Raw genomic sequence first — 24,071 nt, forward strand, 5'->3', positions numbered from 1 at the left:
TGTTCCTTTGCAAGTTAATGTAAGTTTGTATAAATAAAAGTTTCTCATGATAGTGGAGCAAAGGTTTTCTGGGTTCAAACTATGTCTTTTCACAAGCACAGAATGATAACATATTTTAAGGCTTTTTCCCCCCAAGCTTTAGTCCTCATACCTAGCTTTTAGTTGCAACATCACAAATTTGTCAGTCCCCTTAATTTATAACTTTATTGTGATTGTTCATGTGTGTATGTTCTTGGAGGTAGGCAAGTTGATTATAAATTTCATTGGAAAGGAAAAAGGATGGATAATAAGGAACACCCTCATAAGAGGAACAGTGGAGGACGGTTGTAGCCCCATAGTAAACATATGATTAAGCCTCTATAATTAAAACTATGGGATTGGTGCTTAACAAGACAAATTAATAGAACTGAATAGAAAATAAAAAAATACATGCCATTGTACATGGGTTTTTAGTGTATAATGAAGGAAGACAGTATTAGATTTATTCTTTATATTATGCTAAGGATAAATTACAAATGAATCAGACACAACATACAAAAATGAAACCATATAAGTAGTAAGAAAAAAAATTGGTGAATTCCTCTGACCCTGGAAGTGGAATAAATACCCTAACTGTAACTCAAAATCCAGATACAATAAGGGAAATACTGATAAGTTTGATGACAAAAATAATAACTTTTGTATAGCTGAAAACAAAAGTCAAGTAAAACAAACAAGTGAAATTGGAAAAGAATGTTTGCAGTTTATATCACAAAGGGTTTATATCCCTAAAAAATTGAGTAAAACTATCAGCTCAATAGGAAAATGTGTAAGATAACAGGTGGATTACAGAAAAAGAATTGCAAATGGCTCTTAAACATAGAAAAAGGTGCTTAACCTTTCTAGTGATAAGAAGTGTGCAAACACTGGGCTGGCTGATTAGCTCAGTTGGTTAGAGTATGGTGTTATAACACTAAGGTCAAGGATTCAGATCCCTGTACCTGCCAGTCACACACACACACACACAAAAAGTATGCAAACAAATACTACTACATACCAATTATATTGACAGAAATCAAAAACTTTGACAAGCTATTCTGTTAATGAGATTGTGTAGGGAATGGAGGGAAGCAGGTACTCTCAAACATTGCTGGAGGAAATGGAAAGTGGTATAAACCCTAGGGAAGAGAATTTGGCAATATCTAGAAAAATAACATTTATTTTACCCTATGGCCCAGCAACTCTATTTCTAGGGATCTATCTCTATGTTACACTGGTAAAATAAGAAAAGACATTTACATGAGGCTATTTATCACAGCACTGTTTATAATAGCAAAAGGTGGAACCGACCCAAATGTTGGTCAACACATGATTTGTTGGATAAATTTTATTACGTCTACAACTGTAGAAAGGACTGAAGGACTCTTTATACAGCTGTGGAGTGATCTTCATTGAAGGAAGCAGGGTAGAGACAAGAGGGTATAGTGTGTATCATTCATCAAAGGAAGAGGTGGCAGTGCTGATATTTAAAAAATTTAAAAAGAAAGGATAAAACAAATTTTAAAACAATAATTAATGGTTATCTTTACAGTAACAGAGGGAACAGTGTGGTGGAGAAAGGAGTAGAAGCTAGACTTCTTAGAATATATCTTGTTTTGTCTCTTTGACTTTGGAACTGTGTGCATATTTTACATAATTTTAAACCAAAATTAAAATGTAAAAGAGCCCTTAAAATTGAAACAAAATGAAACAGGTAAGTCTAATTACATATCAAGTTTCTGGCATAACCATACAGAGAGGGACTATTTCAAATGTCAGTAAACTTGACTACATATCCCCAATAGATTGCTAATGAAGGACAAAGCATCTCCACAAAAATAATCCTAAACTGTTAGAGTAATCATATTATGGTGGTTATGTTGGTATTGTTATTCTAAGGCTTTTGTGGGTATTTTATAGGGTAAAACAAATGCGTGGTTAATATGATATCATTGAGAACCCAGACTTTTGGTGTGGTCTAAAGGAGATCATAAGATAGCTAGGTTTAAGAAATGCCTTGTGATTGTAAATTTTCTAGCTCTTTCCTGATACATTGCCAGGAAACAAGGATCAACCCAGTAACAATGAGCACCCTTGAGACAGACTATAGTCTCTAAATACCAACAATGAGACAGACTATAGTCTCTAAATACCAATTCCTACTTAAGTGAATGAAGACTCCTTGGAGAATAGCTACTTTCAGTTCAGGCACAGAAATGTACAGATGAACTTGGTATATCTTGTCAGAAAGCAAGTAAGCTATCAAAAATTCCTGACTCAAGAGGTAAAGATGGGACAGTTTGAGGATTAGTAATGATAATAATTTCAGTGTATTGAGAAGCATTAAATGTATATGAACCCTAAGGTCACAGTAATACTAAAGAAAAAAAAAACTAATAATATTTGATCAGCTTTGAAGGAGGCTAGAAAATTAACTCATTTTGAAAATTGGTAATAAATGGAAAGACTCAAGCATTTTTTTTTTTTTCCTGTTGTTCCTATTTGAGCTCAGGGTAACCAAGTAATTGATGAGAAGAAGTGTCTCATTATTGGTGTATCCCAGCTGTTAATTGATGGAAGAGTCATAGAAAGTCACATATCATCATTTTCCTTTCTTTAATGATGTAATGGATATAGCCAGTGATTGTCATTGGTTACTAAACTCACAAAAAGAGAGACAACTAGATATTACATGCTTTCTGATGTTAATATACCCCACTTGCTATGAAGCAATCTTGCCAGAAAACTAACTAATATGCTCCAACCTGTAGCTCCAACTACCATATTCTTGGAAATACGGGGGAAAGTGGAACATATTCAGTGACACTAAGAGGGAGTATATCTGCAAAATCTGGACTGTAAGGAATTCTACAGACTATTTTCTTCAACAAATAAATTTCAAGGATGGGGGCAGGAGGGAGGGCAAACCTGTAGCATAAAAGAGATTTAAGAGACCAGTGCCAATGTATGGACCTAATTTGATTATGATTCAAGCAAATAAAACAGATGGGAACATTTGAAAACTGGCTGGATATTTAATGAAATTAAGAAATTATTGATTTTAGAGGTTTAATAATGATATTGTTGTTTTTTAAAAAATGATCTTATCTATAAGTGATATGAGTTGAAATACATATATGTAAAATGATAGTATGTCTGGAATTAGCTTCAGAACAACCCTGGTGGAGGATAAGAGGGTAGGGAGGATTATAGATAAAAGAAGACTGGTCATGAATCAGTTGACAATTGTTTAAGTTGGGTAAAGAGTTCATATGGCTTCATTAACTTTCCTCACTACTTTTGTGTATGTTTGAAATTTTTGTAATAATGTATTTTTTTAAAAATTGTACATATTGTCTTCATGATATAATATGAGGTGAGAAGCTACTCTTTCTTCAGCCTTTTAAAAACACCAGATGAGTTTGAATGTTGATATTATTAAGAGAATATTTGATACAATCCCACCTATAAAGCTGTATTAATCCACTGTGTATAGCAACCATTTTGCCAAATTTTAAGTACCTCGTGTGGTGCTTAGACAATAAGACTAAGAATATGAGGGCCAAAGAGGTAAGTATGCTGTAGAACTTATCATATAGAAGAGCAAAGGAACACATAATGTGAAGGAAGCTGGAGAAGGAGACTTTGTGGTTTTCTGATAGCTGCTTTTTTTTTTCTTCTAGTCACTGCCACATGTGGTGGAGAGTCACCCCTCCAAGTATTGGCTAGAGGACAGCCTCTTTTAGCACTGTGTAGCCATGTTTTCTTATTGTTTACTCATCTTGCATTGTGTTAAACTTTTGTGGAGGAAAGAAGACAATCTTTAGTCCCTATTAGGGATCATTAGACAGATATATAGAGAAATTATAGGTGACCAGAAGAGTCCCCATAGCAATTATTATGCTTCACCTGGAAGAATGGTAAATCCAGTGTTAGAAAAAGAAAGAGAGGAGGGAAGAGCAAGTTGAGAATGAAGGACATGGCCTGGGGAAGACTTGTCGGATTCCAGAGACTAGCCCTGGCAAGGACTTCAGGGTGTCCGTGGGTGGTTCAGTGGGCACAGATGTCATTCAGCCAAATTCCAATATTGAGTGGTCCAGTCTAGTGCTTATAAAACAGCATCAAGAAGGTTTAGGCAGCAGCCAAGAATTCAGTCTGGCAGAGTTACATTGCCATTCCGTGAGGTCTAGCCATTCCTAACATCACTTTTGCCAGTGATGACGGTTGTGGGGATCAGGAAGAAGCCTGAGAACCCCAGCCAAATGAGCTTGGGAATTTGGGACCAGGTCCCATTTCTTTGAGGGAGTCTGGGGTGCTAGGAAAAGCAACAACATAGACAACAGAATGGGCCTTACAGCCGGAGCTTGATGCAGTGGATTGGGTCAGTATGGAAATTAGGAGGTATGGCGCAGTGAGGCTATCCAGATGACCAGGACTGGTCAGTGATGTACCCAAGTCTGATTGGAAGCATTGCTTAATTCTGTTCCTTAGCGGGAATACATCTGAGTTTGTTAATATGTTTCCTTCCACCATTATGACTAGCCCAGTACTTAGAACAGACTGGGCAGCACTATATGTAGTCAATTAGTAAATATATTGGCAGAAAGGAGAGTAAGCCAAAAGCAGGGAATGTGACAGGGATCCGGGGAGGCTTTGCAGATGAACTAGTATTTGAGCTGGTCCTTGTAGAATAATTGGGCTTTTTTTTTTTTTTCCAAAAAAAAAAAAAAGTGAGAAAGAAGGGCATTCCAGGTAATGTGAACAATGTGGACAAAGTCTTAGAAGGAGGATGTCGTGAGACATACCTTGGCAACAGTGGGTAGTTCTGGCTGCATTGAGGGCATAGTGGGTGTGAGATAAGGTAGATTATGGAGAGGATCTTTAATACCAGTCTGTATCTTATCAGTCTGTGAGGGTCCTTATCCTAAAGCCAGATGTATCTGCAGTCATGGTTGTTTAATTGGAAGTGGTTTCTGTCTGCTCTCCCAAGAACTGTTAGTAGCATTGCACTGGATGGCTAGACCCTAAGAGTACTCTGGTATCAATCAGGAGCTAACTATAGGCAGTTTAAGTAGCCTCCTTTGCCTGCTCTCATTTGAAAAACCAACACGAGAACTTCTAGTCAATATGATCTATCATCTAAGCAGATGGAGTAAGGCTTCTGCTCACTACTTGATATAGTATTATAAAACAAATCTTTTCATTGTAATTTGAATTTATGTACTGGAAAGAAGAATCACCAAGTGTCAGTAACATCCAGAGTGGTAAGTGGGAGTTGAGGCCATATGTACCACTGAGCTTGAGCTGGATGGCTGGAGTTTCTGAGACAAGAAACATATTTTGGGGGGTTGGGAGTGGAGGTAGAGAGGGAGGAAGGGAAATCAGGAATTAGGTTTAGGTTTGGATGTGGTAAATTTTGAGGTGCTTATTAGACATTCAGGGGAAGGTATTCAATAGACGGTTATAGGAGTTGAAGTTCAGGAGTGAAGTCTGGCTTGGAGATAGAAATTGGAGAATCATTAGCATATGAGTGAAATTTAATGCCATGTAATACAGGTAGATTGTATTGTTTGACTTTGGATCTATATGGTGTAAGAATGCCTACTTCCTTAAAAATTTGCTCTCTTGGGCCTGTCCTCATGAGGCTTTGGCATTCAAATTTATAGTACTTTCATTTTCTGGGAACTCACAGGTAGAAGTAAAGTTGTCCTGGTAATCCCCCTAGGTTACCTGACGAAGACATTATTTTGGAAGGACACAGCCTCTAATTCAAGGTGACACAGGATTTCCAGATGATTACTAAGAGTTTACAGGCCCAAATTTAATAATGCACATGGAAGCAGTCTTTTAGGAGCAAAAGTCAGTAGGCATAACAAGCAGCAGGACTAGACCTCCAAGAACTTCACTAATTGGAATTACTAGGTACATAAAAATGTAAGTTTGAAATGATTAAACATGTAAGAGAAGAAATTGAAAATATGAGAAAAAACAGACACTCTCCAAAAAGTTCAGGCAGATTTTAAAAGGACAAATGAAACTTCTAGCAATGAAAAATATTGTCTCTAAAATTAAAAAACAAAAAACTCAAGGTTAGGTTAAAGGGGGATTAGATATGACTGAACAACAACAGCAAAAGATATGACTGAACAAAGAATTTGTGAACTGAAGAACAATCTGAAGAAATTAGCTTGTCTGTAGCACAGGGAGATAAAGCATTGGAGAATATGAAAGAGAAGTTGAGACGTGAAGGATAAAATGATAATCATCTAATAACCTAATAGGAGGAATTCCAGAAGGAGAAAAAAAAAGGGAATGAGAAAGAGGCAATATTTAAAGAAAAAATGGCAGAGAATTTTCTAGAATTTAAGAAAGACATGTGTCATATAAATGAAAGAGCCAGTGCTTCATTAGGAAGCCCTTTGAGCAATTGGCTCTGCATGGCGGCTGCCATCTTTTAAAATAATTATCAGTATCTAAGAAAATTTCACCTTTATAAATAATGTAATCAACTGGAATCTATTTTTAAGTTTCTTTTCTCTGATGAATTATAGAGCCTTGGCTATTTTCATATTCAATATGACAGGGTGTTGGTGTCATTAAGTAATGATTCAGACACAGAACAGTGTTTTAGGGATTATTTTTAAAAGATTAAATTTCTCTTCACGCTTTGAAAATTTATAGGCAAGTAGATAAGAGGATTCTTTGGAGAACATTTATCTCTCAGACTTCCAGCTCACTGGCAAGCTGATAAGTTATTCACACCCGTTAGAATATGGACAGTGTGATAAAGTGCCAGAACACATATGGTCTCGTTATTCTGCTCTTTTTTCTTTTTGATTATGATGTGCTGTTTTCATGTAGAGACAGGCCAGGATGTATTTTAAGCCCCTGGAGCACGTTTCCCTGAAGGTTGCTCTTAAAATTCTTTCTGCCAACTGATGGGAAAATTTTTACCAAAATATTTGTAAATAATTGAGAGCAGTCTTAATCCTTGGTTCTTAGTAACTCGCTAGCTTCTTTTTTAAGCTCATTACCTTTCTGATTTAATTGTGATCTTTTAAGTGTAATTTGCTTCTTTTCATTAACACTTAATGTACTGTACACATGGGTATGACTGTATATGTATAAGTATGCCTGGTGCTTGGTACATTTGTGATAACTTGGTTCAGATGTCTTATATTAAAAGCAGATTTATATTCTGACAGTACTTTTTTATAAACCTTTTTCTTTTATTACCTATGTTTTTTTGTTTGTTTGATTTTGAGATCTTTATTAGTGTATGGTCACCATTGTTAAAATAATGAGTTTAGACACGTTAAGATTGAAATTTTTTCGTGAGAAAGAATAGTGATATATCTAATTATAAATTTAGTTTATTTTTAAGCAAAGGCTAAATAATGATCCATTAACTTTCCATGGATAGCGGTTCAGTCTTACAAACTTTTAAGGCTAGGTAACACCCACAATTTCAAAATCTCTTAAAAGGTGACTTGAGCTGTAATTTTACATTTTATTACAAGTTTTCTGTTTGGGAGGCAGGGGCTTCAGATATTTTCATTTTAATTAAGCTGGACATAGTGTATTTTTTCATCAATTGAAAGGTCAAATAAATTAACCAAAATAACAGAAAGGAAGAAAATATTCTTGTCTCCCTTTTGTGAGAAAATATTTGAGGGTATGAAAAACATTGTTTTCTTTATTAAGATTTTCTGCTCTGCCATAAAGCACTGAGGAACAAAACCCAGCTGATAGTTGCATAAAGTACTTAGCCACAGTGCCTGGAACATACAGGATATATGTGCTTACCAGAGGTGCTTGCTGCTGCTCTTGGTGTTGTCCTTCAGATACTGTCATTCTTTGTGATCATTCCTTATGTCATGAGACAGGGGATATTTATTGCATATTTCAAATAGTTTTTGTGAAGTCTTAGACTATATTGAACTAATGTAGTTTTATATAATATAAACTCAGAAATAAAACCGTTCTGAAAGAAGCTTTATTCTGCATCACTAGGTTCCACAAGAGAGTTATTCGAGTCTCTGGATTCTACTGTAGAAGAGGCTTTGGTTTCTGTTATTTCTGGGAATATGCATGTCTACAGTGCTAAAATGGAAGGTTTTTGAAAGCTACATTTCGCAAATAGCTCCAATATTTTTTCAAAGTACTACTATTTTAATAGCTTTATTGAGGTATGATTTACATATCATAACATTTTAAGTTCACAATTCAGTGATTTTTAGTAAATGTATAGAGTTATGCAGCCACCACCACATACCAATTTTAGAACATTTCTGTCACCCCCAAAAGATTCCTGCAGCCTGATTGCAGTCACTTTCTTTCCCATCCGTGGCCCTAGACAACGCTGTTCTGCCTTCTGTCTCTTTCTAAAATTTTGGCTTTTCTTGGCATTTCATGTAAATAGAATTATAATATGTGGTCTTCTGTGACTGGCTTCTTTCATTTAGCGTGATTGAGGCTCATCCGTGTTGTAGCATGTATCAGCAATTCTTTTCTTTTATTGCTGAATTGCATCCCATCATTATGCTTTTTTTTCACTTATTGCTAATATTTGTATTATATCAGAATTTTAAAATTGGTAAATGGAATTATAGATTACAGTATTATTCAATAGAACTTTCAGTAGTGATGGAAATGTTCCGTGTTGAACTTTCCAGTACAGTAGCCATTGTAGAGTTGATGTTCTAGACCAGAGGGATGTATGGGAGGTTAACCTTGCCTTAACAGGCAGGCTCTTTCTCAAATTACTACCATGCCTTCAGCCTTTAGGGCAGGACTTCAACTGGCCTAACAGCCAGGTTGCATCAGGTCTTGGGCCATGTAAATATTATCCTATTTGTGTGTGTGATGAAAAGGGTGGACAAACACTGACTAGGGATCCTTGTTCTATATTCCCGTTCTGCTGTAGGTGCTAATTGGATGGGATTGGCATTGCCTGCTTGTTGTACTCTTCTTCAGTCAGATTAGGAACTTCTTGAAGCAGGTCTGTCTTATTTTATTATTATTTTTAACATAGTGTCGCACACAGTGTCATTCACATAGTGGCAGCTAGTAAATATTTATTGAGTAAACAATTGAATTATTTTTGTTTCTAATCATGGTTGCTGTTATGGTTCAACATAGCACTGAGAAGAGGCTTTTTTCTTTAATGTTCATGTAAATGTGACTTACTTGGTCTTACTGATAAAAACTACCTATCCTCCACCCCTATCCCCACATACACCTTTTGGATAAGACTTTTATTCTTAATTTTTGGCAGAACAAAATTATTTTGTGAAAGCCACAGGATATGTTCAGTTAATAAAATAAACATCACTTTAAGTGTTTGACTGAGACTGTACTTTTAATACCTAGAACTTAAAAAGAGAAAGGGAAGTGTCTGTATATTCCAGTCCCCAGCTCTGGCAGCTGCCCGTCTGCACAAAGGAACAGGATGATGATGCTGGCGTCGGTGCTGGGGAGCGGCCCCCCGGGCGGGCCTCTGCTGTGGCCCCTCCTGGGGCCCGCACTCTCGCTCCGGGCCCGCTCCACCTCCGCCACTGACACGGACCACGAGGAGATGGCGCAGGAACACACCAGGGCTGCCATCTCCTTCTGCAACCAGCTATCAACATGACAGCTGAGAAGCCGTCTGTCACCTCCTGTCATCCATGAGCCTCGGTCCTAGTTGCTCAGTCTTTTCCGTTAGTCTATAAACTCTTTGTGGACGGAACCATATCTTGTTGTTTTTATACCCGGTGCTTAGTATAGTGCCTTATACATTAATGTTTATTGAATGATCTGTTTGAAATGACAGAATATGGAATAGGAGGCTAGAATGTGTCCTAATTCATAATGGTTGTTAGTAATGTACCTGACATTTTATTTTCATTTTTACGTAAAGGTGTTATAAAGTGTTATCTAAAGATGTATGTTAAGTGTTAACCTGACACTTCCAGTTCAGTGATTTTTTTATGTAGCTTCACATTCAAAATCTTTCTGAGAGTCAGAGAGATTAAGTAACTTGGTCAAGATCACTAGTGTCAGAGCTTGGAGTCAAACTCATGTCCGAGTTGGGAGTGGTTCCTTGTAAACGACTCTGCATTTATAAATTATAGCACTAAATTGTTGATCGAAGCTGAAACTGAGTAGATTTGGAATTTTCATGACTCATGATTTAGTCTCAAGTTTCTCTTTTGGCATTTACATTATGTTTGATTATTGATAGATAGAACCATAGTTTTGTGATAAATTAGGGGTAATGGTAGCATACATAATAATATTGTGTTTTAAACTTTGCTGTGGTTCATGGGTAGTTCACCATACAATAGATTTTTTTCTGTTTCTGTAAGCATTCTTATATAGCTGACATATATGTCTGTGTTATGTGAGTGGAGATAGGTATAGTTTTTTAAAAAAAAGAAAATGGCTCCTTTTCTTAAATGTTAGAAGCATGCTGCAAGTCAAATGTTAGAACCAAAAGAAATATAAAGGACAGTTTGATGTATACCTTATGAGGAAATAAGTGCTTGTGAAATTATTGTAATTTTTTTTCTAAAGCATTTTCATCTAAAATTCATTATGCCGGGCCGGCCCGTGGCTCACTCGGGAGAGTGCGGTGCTGATAAAATTCATTATGTGTGGGGCACTGGCCTGAGACCTGCACAGTGGGAGTGAAATATAAAACACTTAAGATATGTCCTGTTCTTATTGTGAAGAAGCTCGTAGTCTAGTAAACACAGGAAAACACAATTTAAAAAAGTAATTAACAGAAGCAGTGCAACATTTTATAATGCAGTTTGTGATTCTTTTCAAATTAATTGTAACTGCTATAGGAATTCAGGAATAAAATCATATAGATTGAGTTACTGCGAGAAAGTTATACGAATGAAGTAGAATTTGTAGATGGTTCTTAAAGGGTGGTTGCAATTTGAATATGGGTGAGCACAAATAATATAACATCATTTTATTGTTTTCCTATGGCCAGAATTTATTTTCTAGGCATCTAAGAAATATTGAATTGCTAGGTTACCTAGTTCAATAGTTTCTTTCATGCATACAGCAGAAACATATAAAGGAGTGATTTTTTTTCCTTTCTAAATACAATCTGTTTTAGCTCTAAAACATGTCTCATATAAAGAAGTATGTGATATTATATAATCCGGCACTGTAGCTATCTTTGTATGGTATAAAAAGGTCCTTTTTGGTCCGTTTCTGTTTATCTCACTGGCATAACCTCTCATTGCTTCACTTGTGTACTATTTGCCAGTGCCTCCAAAGTTTCATGTCCTCTTTGCCACCAGGGCTTTGGGTGTGTTGTCTTCTGCCTGGCTTACTGCCCTTTTACTGTATTTTCTCCTCATCTTTTCAGGCTCAAATAGGTGCAGTTTGTTTTAGGAAGCTGCCTCTTACCTTCCAAAAACTGAATTAGATGCACCTCCTAAATGTTCTAAGAGCATCCTGACTTCACCTTATCTTGCTGTGATTTCCAGTTTACTCATCACTAGATATTAAGCAAACTTCTTGAGGTCAGAAATCTTAAATCTTTGTTGTTGTTATTATTGTTGTTGTTTTCCATTGCTGTAGCCTCAGTGCCCCAATACATTTGCAGTAAATATTTGTTGACTAGGGCTATCTTGGGGTTAGACAAGGCACTTTTAGGTGATCAATAAATATCATTTAACAGATAAGCTTATTTCTATTAAAATAACATATTGGTAGCTCTGGACTATTTTAACTTTGGATATAATATAACTATCTATTTGAATATTTTGGTATATAGTGAAGTAGTTTCTGTACAGTGAACTTTCCGAGCCTATTTGTTAACTTAGTGTTTTAGATTTTCCTTCATGTACTTTTATTGTTTGCCTATTAATATTGCTATTCTAGCTATTTTTGGTGTGTGTGTTTTGGGGAATGTATTTGTATGTTTGTATTTTTCTATCTCTTTATTTTTTACTCTTTTATTTTAGGGCTATCTCTTATAAGCTACATTTACCCAGATTTTATTTTTGTATTCATTTGGTATTCATTTTGATAATCTCTCCTTTTAATATGTAATTTAATCTATTTAGATTTATTGTGATTTTTGATACATTTGATCTACCATTTTTTTGCACATTTCTATTTTTATTCTCTGCTTTTTTCTTTTCATGTGCTTGTCTTCAGTTAGATGATCATTTTTGTTATTTTCTGTTTTTCTTCTGCTTTTTCAAATGCTGTAGATTATATTTTTGTTGTTAAATTCTTAAGTTAAATTTTTCCTATAAAGTCTAGAGATATTCAGTATTTTTTCCTCCTAACTATCAAAGTTGTTAGCATGCTTTAACTATAACCTAAACATTCCCTTATCAATCTTATTATTTTTTAGAGTTTGTTTTACCTTTTTTTAATCCCTCAATCATTATCTTTTAAATCGTTAATAGCTGACAGTTTAGCAATTTCTGTGATACCTTGTTTCTTCCATCCCGTGGGTTATCTCTGTGTCCAATTCATGAAGAATTATCCTGTAAGAGCTCTTTTAAGTGATCATCAATAGGTAGTAAATTTTCTTAGCCTTTATTTATCTAAAGAATACTTTTCCTTCCTTCTTAAATGATGGTTTGGCTGCATATAAAATTCTAGACAGTTATTTTTCCTCTACTATTTGAAAATATTACCTCATTGTCTTCTGACTTCTACTGCAGTTGCTGAGAAGTGTGCTCTCAGTCTGTCATTCCATTGAGGTAGTCTGTTTTTTCCTCTGATAGCAATTGAGATTGTGTTTTTATTGCTGATAATATGTAATTTCTCTGCAGTGTATCTAATGTGGATTTATGTATATATAGTCTAATACTCTTTTTTTCTGTTTAATTTTCTGTCAAGGTATAACTTGGATAAAGTGTAAGCTCAGTTCATTTTTATGTCCACATGTACACATATACGCGTGTAGCCACCAGCTAGAACAAGATTTAAAGTATTCCTAGCAAACTACAAGGCTCCCTTGTGCCGTCTCCTAGTCAATACACCTATTCTAACCTTATTTAGAACTCTTTCTTTACAAGGATATTTCTCTCCAGTTCTGTGAAATTCTCAGCACTTTATCTCTTCATGTATTGCATCTCCGGTTCTTACCTTGGAACTCCATTATACAAACATTGCAGCCTCCATCTGTGTCACTTAACTGCTCTGTCCTGTGTTTTTTCTTTTTGTTTGTCTTTGTTAAGTTCTGGTAGTTCCTTAATACCACCTTTCAATTTACTAATTTACTAATTCACTCTTTCACTATGTTCAGTCTAGAATATATCCTATTGATTGTTTCTTTTTATTTGAGTGATTGAATTTTTTATTTCCATGATTTCTAGTTAGTTTTTTTCTTTCTATCTGATACAATATTGTTTCATTTCTGTACTTTTAAAAATTCCTTCTTCTTGTGATGGCTCTTTTACCTTCATTTATGTTTTTGAACATACAAATTTCTGTCCCAGTTACTGATTTTGTAGCTTGCTTTCTTAGTGTTAGATTTCTTCATGTTTCAGAACTTTGTTTTGCCATTTACTTTTGAGTGGAAGTTATTTTTGTTTGTTTCAGTGTCTTCCCTCCTATTCATTTCCCCCCTACCGCCCTCCTCCAGGGATTTTGCTGTTGATATTGGGAATATTAGCAGATGCAGCCCAGGAGCCAGAGCATGGTTTGGCTCTGCTCCTGATATAGAGGCAGTGTTTTTGTCCCATACCTTCCTAGACTCAGTTTCTGATTAAAGCCATAGTCTCAGTCAACAGATTTTAATTGCCCATTTTATCAGCCTTCTGTTCTCACCAGAGGAACCCAACTTAGCCCTAGCTTCAAATAGTGGATCTGATTTAAGTTCCTTTTCTCCAGCAGGCTACTTTTAGTTCCATTTACTCCCCAAAGGAAACCAAACACTGTAGCTCTTTTCCCCTCTCCACCTCAAACCTGCTTCTAGATCTAGAAAGCAGTTAAGTTTGTAGCTTCAAGTCCTGTTCAACATTTTGGAGTTTCCATATCTTTTCTGTTGCATAAAAATGGTCCTTATTTGACTTAACTGTGTCTTTGATTTTCTCTTTTTGTGCTTTATATGCTTTATTCATTTCTACTGTGTGGTACTGTGAGGGTTTCTGAACTTGCCCTAAGATGTTAGCTCAGAAGTGCTATTAATTGTGAAACTTGTCTTGATGGAATAATAGTCAAAGTATATTAAAGGGGGAGAGGAAGATGAGGGGTCTGGAATTGATTTGTTCACTGGAGGATTTGCTTTCATTGCTATTGTCTCTAGAGTGTGGTTTCATTTTTAATTTTTGCTCAATAATCTTTGTAATAGCTTTTTTATTATAACAAATCATTTGTGTCCATTATAGAGGTTTTGGAAAATACAACATAGCATAACATGTGCACACACACACACACACACACACACACACACACACACACACACAATGAGACTTATAACTCCACAGCCCAGAAATAGCTCCAGAAGGTATTTCTTCATGATATACACACATACATACACATATTAATATTTATATTTTAAAAAACAAAACAAACGCAGTCTTGTTTTGTAGGTGAAGCTGTGAGTGCTGGAGATGCATTATGTGAAATTGAGACTGACAAGGCTGTGGTTACCTTAGATGCAAGTGATGACGGCATCTTGGCCAAAATAGTGGTAAGTTTTTATTTTGATTGTCTTCAACAGGATGAAGATTTCTTACTTGTAAAATTCCTTGAGATAAAGTTTCCTTTTATTTTTACCTCTTTATTTGTATGTATTATCTACTATATAATACATTTTTAATTTAGATGCTTAAAATGTCTTAGTGTTAAGGTCTAATAACAGCCCTATTTTTCTGTATTTTCTAAATTTTCTGTAATGTGTATGTTATTTTTATAATGGAGTAATAAAGCTTATGTGAAAAGAAGTAAAATAAAATGCTTAAAGCTACATATGATAAAAGCATGACTGTTTAGGGTTACATGGTATATTCACTGATGGAGCCAACAAGCATGTTTGTTTCTTAACTTCTAGAACATTTACTAGATAGTGTGGTGTAGCAGCTAAGATTGAGCTCTAAAGTCACACTGCTGACTGATTCATATTGCCAGAAAGTTCTGCCAGTTATTAGTCATGTAGGAATTAGCAAATTCTTTAACCTTCTGTGCCTTTTTCTTCATAATAAAGTGCAGATGATGATAATAACAACTACATCATGGGGTAGTAGGAAAGAGTGAGAGGAAAGAGTGAGAAAATACTTACGAGTATATTCTTATCTTCTTATCTACCACTTGCTCAATTAATGTTGCTGTGCCCATTATTATAATTGTTTACTCTGCTCTTGGTGACCATTAGCCGTCATGTCAGTCTGTGTGTTTGTCTAATAATTTGTACTGGTTGGTTGTGACTGGACGGTAAGTATATGTTTATGACTCTACCATTTGATTTGTACAGATAAGCTACACATCTATCAGTAGCCCCTTGTTGATGTGTTTTTAGTTCTGTGTCACCAGCTCACCTCTGCTTTGAGCATGGCTGTAACACCTTTCTTTGTACATTCTATCCAAAGAACACACTTTGGAGTGTTGTACTCTGATTAGACGTAGGTCTAGAAAGAGTTTTTTTGTTCATGTCGCTTACTAAGAAATTCTCTTTCCCCTCTTTTCTAGCCAGTATGTTTTATTTTTGACAATTTAGTGTGTCAGACTTCCTTTACTTGTCATCTATGATATTAACAGCTAGGTTGAAACACATTGTTGAAAATACGGTTAATTTCGTTGGAGGAAATATGAATTGAAGGCTAAAATTTCTGTGCCTTTATAACTAGGAAAATATAAATATTTGCACCAAAAATAGTTTCCTTGACTAATTTATGTAATATTTTGAAAAAGAAAAAGATTGCTTGAATTACCATATGTAATAAACCCAGTTATATTTTATCATGCGTGCTTTTGGCAGGCTTTGTTCTTGGCCCTGGTTCTGGACTGTTTGGCTGTGAAGGTCTTCCAGAATTGATAGCATTTTCCACCTAGTTGCTTAGTAGTGCATTTCAGATTGCTAACTGTGTCACTGGGTCAGTGGTGCCTATTCATCTGGCCCCCAGTAAGGTTGGAGAGGGGGTGGGTATAGTTGTTAGCAGCTTTAGTGGCACAGCTATTTTTACTGAGGAAGAGATAGTATGTATATTTTAGGACTTTATGTCTTTATTATTATTCTACATGCTTTTTGGATAATAGGAATGGAAGTATGCAATTTTACAGTGGAAATTTGAGAAAAAATGAAGGTGACATTACTGGGGCCCCCAACCCCTTCTTTTTTTTTTTTTTTTTTTTTTTAAATTTTATTTTGTCGATATACATTGTGGCTGATTATTGCTCCCCATCACCAAAACCTCCCTCCCTTCTCCCTCCCCCCCCAACAATGTCCTTTCTGTTTGCTTGTCATATCAACTTCAAGTAATTGTGGTTGTTATATCTTCTCCCCCCCCCCGTTTTTGTGAGTGTGTGTGTGTGTGTGTGTGTAAATTTATATATTAATTTTTAGCTCCCACCAATAGTGAGAACATGTGGTATTTCTCTTTCTGTGCCTGACTTGTTTCACTTAATATAATTCTCTCAAGGTCCATCCATGTTGTTGCAAATGGCAGTATTTCATTCGTTTTTATAGCTGAGTAGTATTCCATTGTGTAGATGTACCACGTTTTCCGTATCCACTCATCTGATGATGGACATTTGGGCTGGTTCCAACTCTTGGCTATTGTAAAGAGTGCTGCGATGAACATTGGGGAACAGGTATACCTTCAACTTGATGATTTCCATTCCTCTGGGTATATTCCCAACAGTGGGATAGCTGAGTCGTATGGTAGATCTATCTGCAATTGTTTGAGGAACCTCCATACCATTTTCCATAGAGGCTGCACCATTTTGCAGTCCCACCAACAATGTATGAGAGTTCCTTTTTCTCCGCAACCTCGCCAGCATTTATCGTTCAGAGTCTTTTGGATTTTAGCCATCCTAACTGGGGTTAGATGGTATCTCAGTGTGGTTTTGATTTGCATTTCCCGGATGCTGAGTGATGTTGAGCATTTTTTCATATGTCTGTTGGCCATTTGTATATCTTCCTTAGAGAAATGCCTACTTAGCTCTTTTGCCCATTTTTTAATTGGGTTGCTTGTTTTCTTGTAAAGTTGTTTGAGTTCCTTATATATTCTGGATATTAATCCTTTGTCAGATGTATATTTTGCAAATATTTTCTCCCACTCTGTTGGTTGTCTTTTAACTGTGTTAATTGTTTCTTTTGCTGTACAGAAGTTCTTTAGTTTGATATAATCCCATTTGTTTATTTTTCCTTTGGTTGCCCGTGCTTTTGGGGTCGTATTCATGAAGTCTGTGCCCAGTCCTATTTCCTGAAGTGTTTCTCCTATGTTTTCTTTAAGAAGTTTTATTGTTTCAGGGTGTATATTTAAATCCTTAATCCATTTCGAGTTGATTTTAGTATACGGTGAGAGGTATGGATCTAGTTTCATTCTCCTGCATATGGATATCCAGTTATCCCAGCACCATTTGCTGAAGAGGCAGTCCCTTCCCCAGTGAATAGGCTTGGTGCCTTTGTCGAAGATCAGACAGAAGTAAGTGTGTGGGTTAATTTCTGGATTCTCTATTCTATTCCATTGGTCAGTGTGTCTGTTTTTATGCCAGTACCATACTGTTTTGGTTATTATAGCTTTGTAGCATAGCTTAAAGTCAGGTAGTGTTATGCCTCCAGCTTTATTTTTTTTGCTCAGCATTGCTTTGGCTATGCGTGGTCTTGTATTGTTCCATATAAATGTCTGGATAGTTTTTTCCATTTCTGAGAAAAATGTCTTTGGAATTTTGATGGGGATTGCATTGAATTTGTATATCACTTTGGGTAGTATAGACGTTTTCACTATGTTGATTCTTCCAATCCAAGAGCATGGGATATCTTTCCATCTTCTTGTATCCTCTCTAATTTCTCTCAGCAGTGGTTTGTAGTTCTCATTATAGAGATTTTTCATCTCCTTGGTTAACTCAATTCCTAAGTATTTTATTTTTTTGGTGGCTATTGTAAATGCGCAGGCTTTCTTGATTTCTCGTTCTGCATGTTCACTATTGGAGAAAAGAAATGCTACTGATTTTTGTGTATTGATTTTGTATCCTGCTACTGTGCTGAAATCATTTATCAATTCCAAGAGTTTTTTTGTAGAGGTTTTAGGCTGTTCGATATATAGGATCCTGTCATCTGCAAACAGGGACAGTTTGACTTTATCTTTTCCAATCTGGATGCCCTTTATTTCCTTCTCTTCTCTGATTGCTCTGGCTAGTACTTCCAACACTATGTTGAATAGGAGTGTTGAGACTGGGCATCCTTGTCTAGTTCCTGTTCTTAAAGGAAAAGCTTTCAGCCTTTCCCCATTCAGGATGATATTGGCGGTGGGTTTATCATATATGGCTTTAATTATGTTGAGATACTTTCCCTCTATACCTAACTTATAGAGGGTCTTTGTCATGAATGAGTGCTGAACTTTATCAAATGCTTTTTCAGCATCTAAAGAGATGATCATATGGTCCTTGTGTTTGAGTTTATTAATATGGTGTATCACATTTATTGATTTGCGTATGTTGAACCAACCTTGCATCCCTGGGATGAATCCCACTTGATCGTGGTGAATAATTTTACATATGTGTTGCTGTATTCTGTTTGCTAGTATTTTAGTGAGGATTTTTGCATCTATATTCATCAAGGATATCGGCCTGTAGTTTTCTTTTTTGGTTATATCTTTACCTGGTTTTGGTATCAGGATGATGTTTGCTTCATAGAATGAGTTTGGGAGATTTGCGTCCGTTTCGATCTTTTGGAATAGTTTGTAAAGAATCGGTGTCAATTCCTCTTTGAATGTTTGGTAAAATTCTGCTGTGAATCCATCTGGTCCTGGGCTTTTCTTTGTTGGGAGCCTTCTGATAACAGCTTCAATCTCCTTTATTGTTATTGGTCTGTTCAAATTTTCTACGTCTTCATGGTTCAGTTTTGGGAGCTTGTGTGTGTCCAGAAATTTATCCATTTCCTCCAGATTTTCAAATTTGTTGGCGTATAGTTGTTTATAGTAGTCTCGAATGATTCCTTGTATTTCAGATGAATCAGTTGTAATATCGCCTTTTTCATTTCTAATTTTGGTTATTTGAGTCTTCTCTCTTCTTTTTTTTGTTAGCCATGCTAATGGTTTGTCAATTTCATTTATCTTTTCAAAAAACCAACTTTTTGATTCGTTGATCTTTTGAATTGTTTTTTGGTTTTCAATTTCATTCAGTTCTGCTCTGATCTTAATGATTTCTTTCCGTCTGCTAACTTTAGGTTTGGATTGTTCTTGTTTTTCAAGTTCTTTAAGGTGAAGTGTTAGGTTGTTCACTTGCCATCTTTCCATTCTTCTGAAGTGAGCGTTTAATGCAATAAATTTTCCCCTCAATACTGCTTTTGCAGTATCCCACAGGTTTTGGTATGATGTATCATTGTTTTCATTAGTTTTAATAAATTTTTTGATTTCCTGCTTGATTTCTTCTTGGACCCATATGTCATTAAGTAGAATGCTGTTTAATTTCCATGTGTTTGTATAGTTTCCAGAGTTTCGTTTGTTATTAATTTCTAGTTTTAATCCATTGTGGTCTGAGAAGATACATGGGATAATTGCAATTTTTTTGAATTTATTGAGACTTGATTTGTGACCTAATATGTGATCTGTCCTGGAGAATGATCCATGTGCTGATGAGAAGAATGAATATTCTGAGGTTGTTGGGTGGAATGTTCTGTAGATATCTGCCAATTCCAATTGGTCTAGAGTCTTGTTTAGATCTTGTGTTTCTCTACTGATTCTTTGCCTACATGATCTGTCTAATATTGACAGTGGGGTGTTGAGGTCCCCTGCTATTATGGTATTAGTGTCTATTTCCTTCTTTAGGTCTAATAGAGTTTGTTTTATAAATCTGGCTGCTCCAACATTGGGTGCGTACATATTTATGATTGTTATGTCTTCTTGATGGATCAGTCCTTTTATCATTAAGTAGTGTCCCTCATTGTCTCTTTTTATGGTTTTTAGTTTAAAGTCTATTTTGTCAGATATAAGAATAGCTACTCCAGCTCGTTTTTCTTTTCTGTTTGCATGGTAAATCTTTTTCCATCCTTTCACTCTTAGTCTATGTGAGTCTTTTTGGGTGAGGTGGGTCTCTTGAAGGCCGCATATAGTTGGGTCCTCCTTTTTGATCCAGTCAGCCAATCTGTGTCTTTTGATTGGGGAATTTAAGCCTTTTACATTAAGAGTTGTTATTGAAAGGTGTTGATTTATTCCTAGCATTTTATTGGTTGTTTGGTTGTCTTAGGTGTCTTTTGTTCCTTGCTTTCTGATTTACTGTTTGGTTTCTGTGTTTGTTGGTTCCTTATGTTGTAGATAGCGTTTTTGTTTGCTTGTTTTCTCTTCATGACGCCATTTTTGTTATACTAGTGGGTTTTGATTTTTCTTTGGTTTTTATGGCAGTGGTAGTTATTTTTCAGGAACCAAACCCAGTACTCCCTTGAGAATTTCTTGTAAGGGTGGTCGTGTGGTAGTGAACTCCCGCAGTTTTTGTTTGTCTGAGAAATATACTATTTGGCCTTCATTTCAGAAGGATAGCCTTGCAGGGTAGAGTATTCTTGGCTGGCAATCTTTGTCTTTTAGTATTTTGAAAATATCATCCCATTCCTTTCTAGCTTTTAGGGTTTGTGATGAAAAGTCTGATGTTAACCTGATTGGGGCTCACTTATAGGTGATTTGACGCTTCTCTCTTGCAGCTTTTAAGATTCTCTCTTTGTCTCTGAGTTTTGCCAATTTGACTATGACATGTCTTGGAGAAGGCCTTTTTGGGTTGAATATGTTTGGAGATCGTTGAGCTTCCTGGATCTGAAGATCTGTGACTTTTCCTATACCTGGGAAGTTTTCTGCCACTATTTTGTTGAATATGTTTTCAATGCAATCTCCATTTTCCTCCCCTTCTGGAATACCCATGACTCGGATATTTGAGCGCTTATGGTTGTCTGATATCTCTCTCAGATTTTCTTCAATGTCCTTGATTCTTTTTTCTTTCTTTTTGTCTGCTTGTGTTATTTCAAACAGCCCATCTTCAAGTTCAGAGGTTCTCTCTTCAACTTCGACAAGCCTGCTGGTTAAACTCTCCATTGTGTTTTTTATTTCGCTGAATAACTTCTTCAGTTCAGCAAGTTCTGCTACATTTTTTTTCAGGACATTGATTTCCTTGTACATTTCCTCTTTCAGATCCTGTATACTTTTCCTCATTTCATCATGATGTCTAGCTGAGTTTTCTTGTATCTCATTCAGTTTCCTTAGAATTATCTCTCGAAATTCCTTGTCAGTTATTTCAAGGGCTTCTTGTTCTATAGGATCTAGAGTTTGAGATTTATTATCTTTTGGTGGTGTACTTTCTTGATTTTTTGTATTTCTGGTATCTTTTTTTCGGTGTTTATTCATTGTGGCAGGGGGTTTCACAGTCCACCGGTTTAAGACTAATGACTAACTAGGATGTTGCTGTGGTTGCCAATTTCGTATGGCTCCCTCCGTGACTGCTCAGTTGGCCTCTAGTGCCTTGTGTGTGTGGTTGCCTCGGGTCTTGGGCTTCTCCGGGGAGCCACCTTTCTGGTCAGCTTGGACTCTGCTGGGCTGGTGGATCACGTACCACAGGGTGTGTGATCTCTGTTGAGCTTTCACTTCCTGTGCAGGACTTCTCCCTGTTCCATGTGCTCTGGCCCAGGCTGTTGGATTGTGCAGTGGCGACCCCACTGGGTGTTTGGTTTCTGTTGAGTCTCCGCCTCCCAGGTCGCACGTCTCCCCACTCTGTGCGCACTGTGCTGGGCTGGGGCGTGTCTTCTGCACCCCTCGTCTATCAGCTGGGCCTTCAAGACCCTGCTCTGCACCGCCTAGCCCAGGAAGTCTACCAGGTTTCTGGTAGGCACAGACGACTGGTCGCTGTGGGTGCCTTTGTAGCACTGTGTAGATCTTTCTTGGCTCTTGTTCACCTTTGTATCCCCCCGGCATAGACCGAATCTAGCGCCCACCTGCAGCCAGCTCTCCGGCAGGTTCAAGCGGACCTGGGAACTCTCCTACCACACTATTCCCAACCAGGAATTGGTTAGGCTTTTTTCCAAACTGGTGGTCGCAGAGATGGTATCTGCCTCTCAGTAACAGGAAGTTTACCGGGGGCTGGAGTCCGGGGTGTGGTAGAATGACAGTCGGCCCGCCCGTACTTCCTTGCCCTCCCTACACTGGCCGGAGACGCCCCACTCCACCAGCCCCGCCAGAGAACCGCGGAGGGACTGGGAGGGGAAGCCGCCCCCAGGCCCCAGGAAGCCCCGCGCCTGGCCAAGCAAGTAGGACGGCTCAGTGACGGCCGAGCCGGGCAGAGCTGCCAGCACCTGGGAAAATGGAGGCAGCCCCGGGGCGGTGAGTGAACCGGTGATGCAGGCGGGAGCCGGGTGGGCGTCAGCCCCCCGAACAGAGCTGGACCAGGGGTCACTCACAGTGGTGTGCCAGGTCGGGTGCTCACTCTCTGCCTCTGGTTTGTCGCCTTCCCCGTTCTCGGCCGCTGCCGCCTCGAGCTGTTCAGTCGCGGTGCGGCTCAGGCACTCCCAGGAATCTTCTTTAATGCCAGCCTGAAACCTCAAATCCGGAATAGGGCATCTGGCTGCCTTCAGCGCGGCCCCAACCTTTGGGATCCTGTCTGCATCCACAGCAGCCCTGGCGCCGTGATCCCTGTTTCGAGACTTGCTTTTGCAGCTGAGAAACAGTTCTTTTCCTGCTCCACACTTCAAAGCTGTTGCCTGTAAATGAGGCAGCCTCTCCTGCCGGGGGCAAAGTGGCGGCCAGCCCCCACGACCGGCCAGCAGCTGCGGTCTTCCCTTAAGAGATGGCAAGAGGAAGGTCCACAAGTTTCCCGGCTGCCTGAGGCCCAGTGGCCGCCTTTTCCACCTCAGCTACTCCGCGCCAACCACCGCAGCCACCGCCATCTTCCCCCACCCCCTTTTTTTCTGTCTTTTCATCCCACTCCATCTCCTACCACTAGCAGGATACACCTTTATCACCTTTTTCTTTCATTGTGAATAATTCTCATATTCTGATATAACAAAATGATTTTTATAGGCATACATAATAAAATGATTTTTATAAAAGACTTTTTCTTTCAGAATCAAGGAGTAGGATAATTGAGCTTATACGAAGCCAAAGTATAATATAAAACTAAACTAAACACTAAAAATAAGCACTAAAATATAAACATTAAAACTCTAGTGTTTAGTTTTAGCCCACATTTTTGAAAGGATTAGAAATTATAGCCTGTTTTACTCTTAGGGGTTTATTTCTATAGGCTTTGAGTGGTTTTTCTTCTTTTTTTCCCCACAATTTCATTGTTTCCTTTGTATGCAGTCTTATAATTTTTGCATCTGAGTTTCGTTTTAAATATAAAATAGCATTTATTACATTTTAATTAGAGCTAGAGAAAAGGTTGGACACTGCTAATACTGTTAATAAAGAGTAATTGCTCATCAGTGTAGATAGTTTTATGATTTATTTCCAATTTACTTTAGTTAATGGGAAAGTTTTTTAATTCCCTTTTAATCACTAGTAAATTGTCATGCAAAAACCTTAAATTACACACATGAAGATTAGTTCATCAGCTTAGTCTTAAATTTGGTGTCAGCAAATTGGACAGCAGGTGTCTTAAATGATAAATTAATCAAGTAGAATCTTAGGATGACATATTTGGACGGTTTATTAGAGGTTGTCTAATTTGGCTTATACCATATTTAGGGTTGCTGTATAATTTTTTTTTTTTTTTTTTTGCTTTCTTATTTTTTAAATTTTTATTGAATCAAAATTGGTTACACTTATTTTGGGGATTCAACATTGAGATATGTTGATCAAATCAATATTACTAGCGTATATATTGTTACAAATCATACTTATTCTTTATGCCTCTTATCCAATCTCACCGCATCCCCCTCTCTCTCCCCCCAC

At 37.1% G+C, this 24,071-nt stretch overlaps 1 protein-coding gene across 1 annotated transcript in view; it reads left to right on the forward strand.

Moving 5' to 3' along the window:
* The window catches only part of PDHX (pyruvate dehydrogenase complex component X), a 77,114-nt gene that overhangs the window by 16,918 nt on the left and 36,125 nt on the right, over positions 1-24,071 (forward strand). Inside the window, exon 3 of the mRNA XM_063093639.1 lies at positions 14,577-14,677. Coding sequence (XP_062949709.1) covers positions 14,577-14,677 — 101 coding nt within the window. The remainder of the gene's footprint in view (positions 1-14,576; positions 14,678-24,071) is intronic.

Source organism: Cynocephalus volans, chromosome 4, assembly GCF_027409185.1.
Source record: "Cynocephalus volans isolate mCynVol1 chromosome 4, mCynVol1.pri, whole genome shotgun sequence".
Classification (NCBI taxonomy): Eukaryota; Metazoa; Chordata; class Mammalia; order Dermoptera; family Cynocephalidae; genus Cynocephalus; species Cynocephalus volans.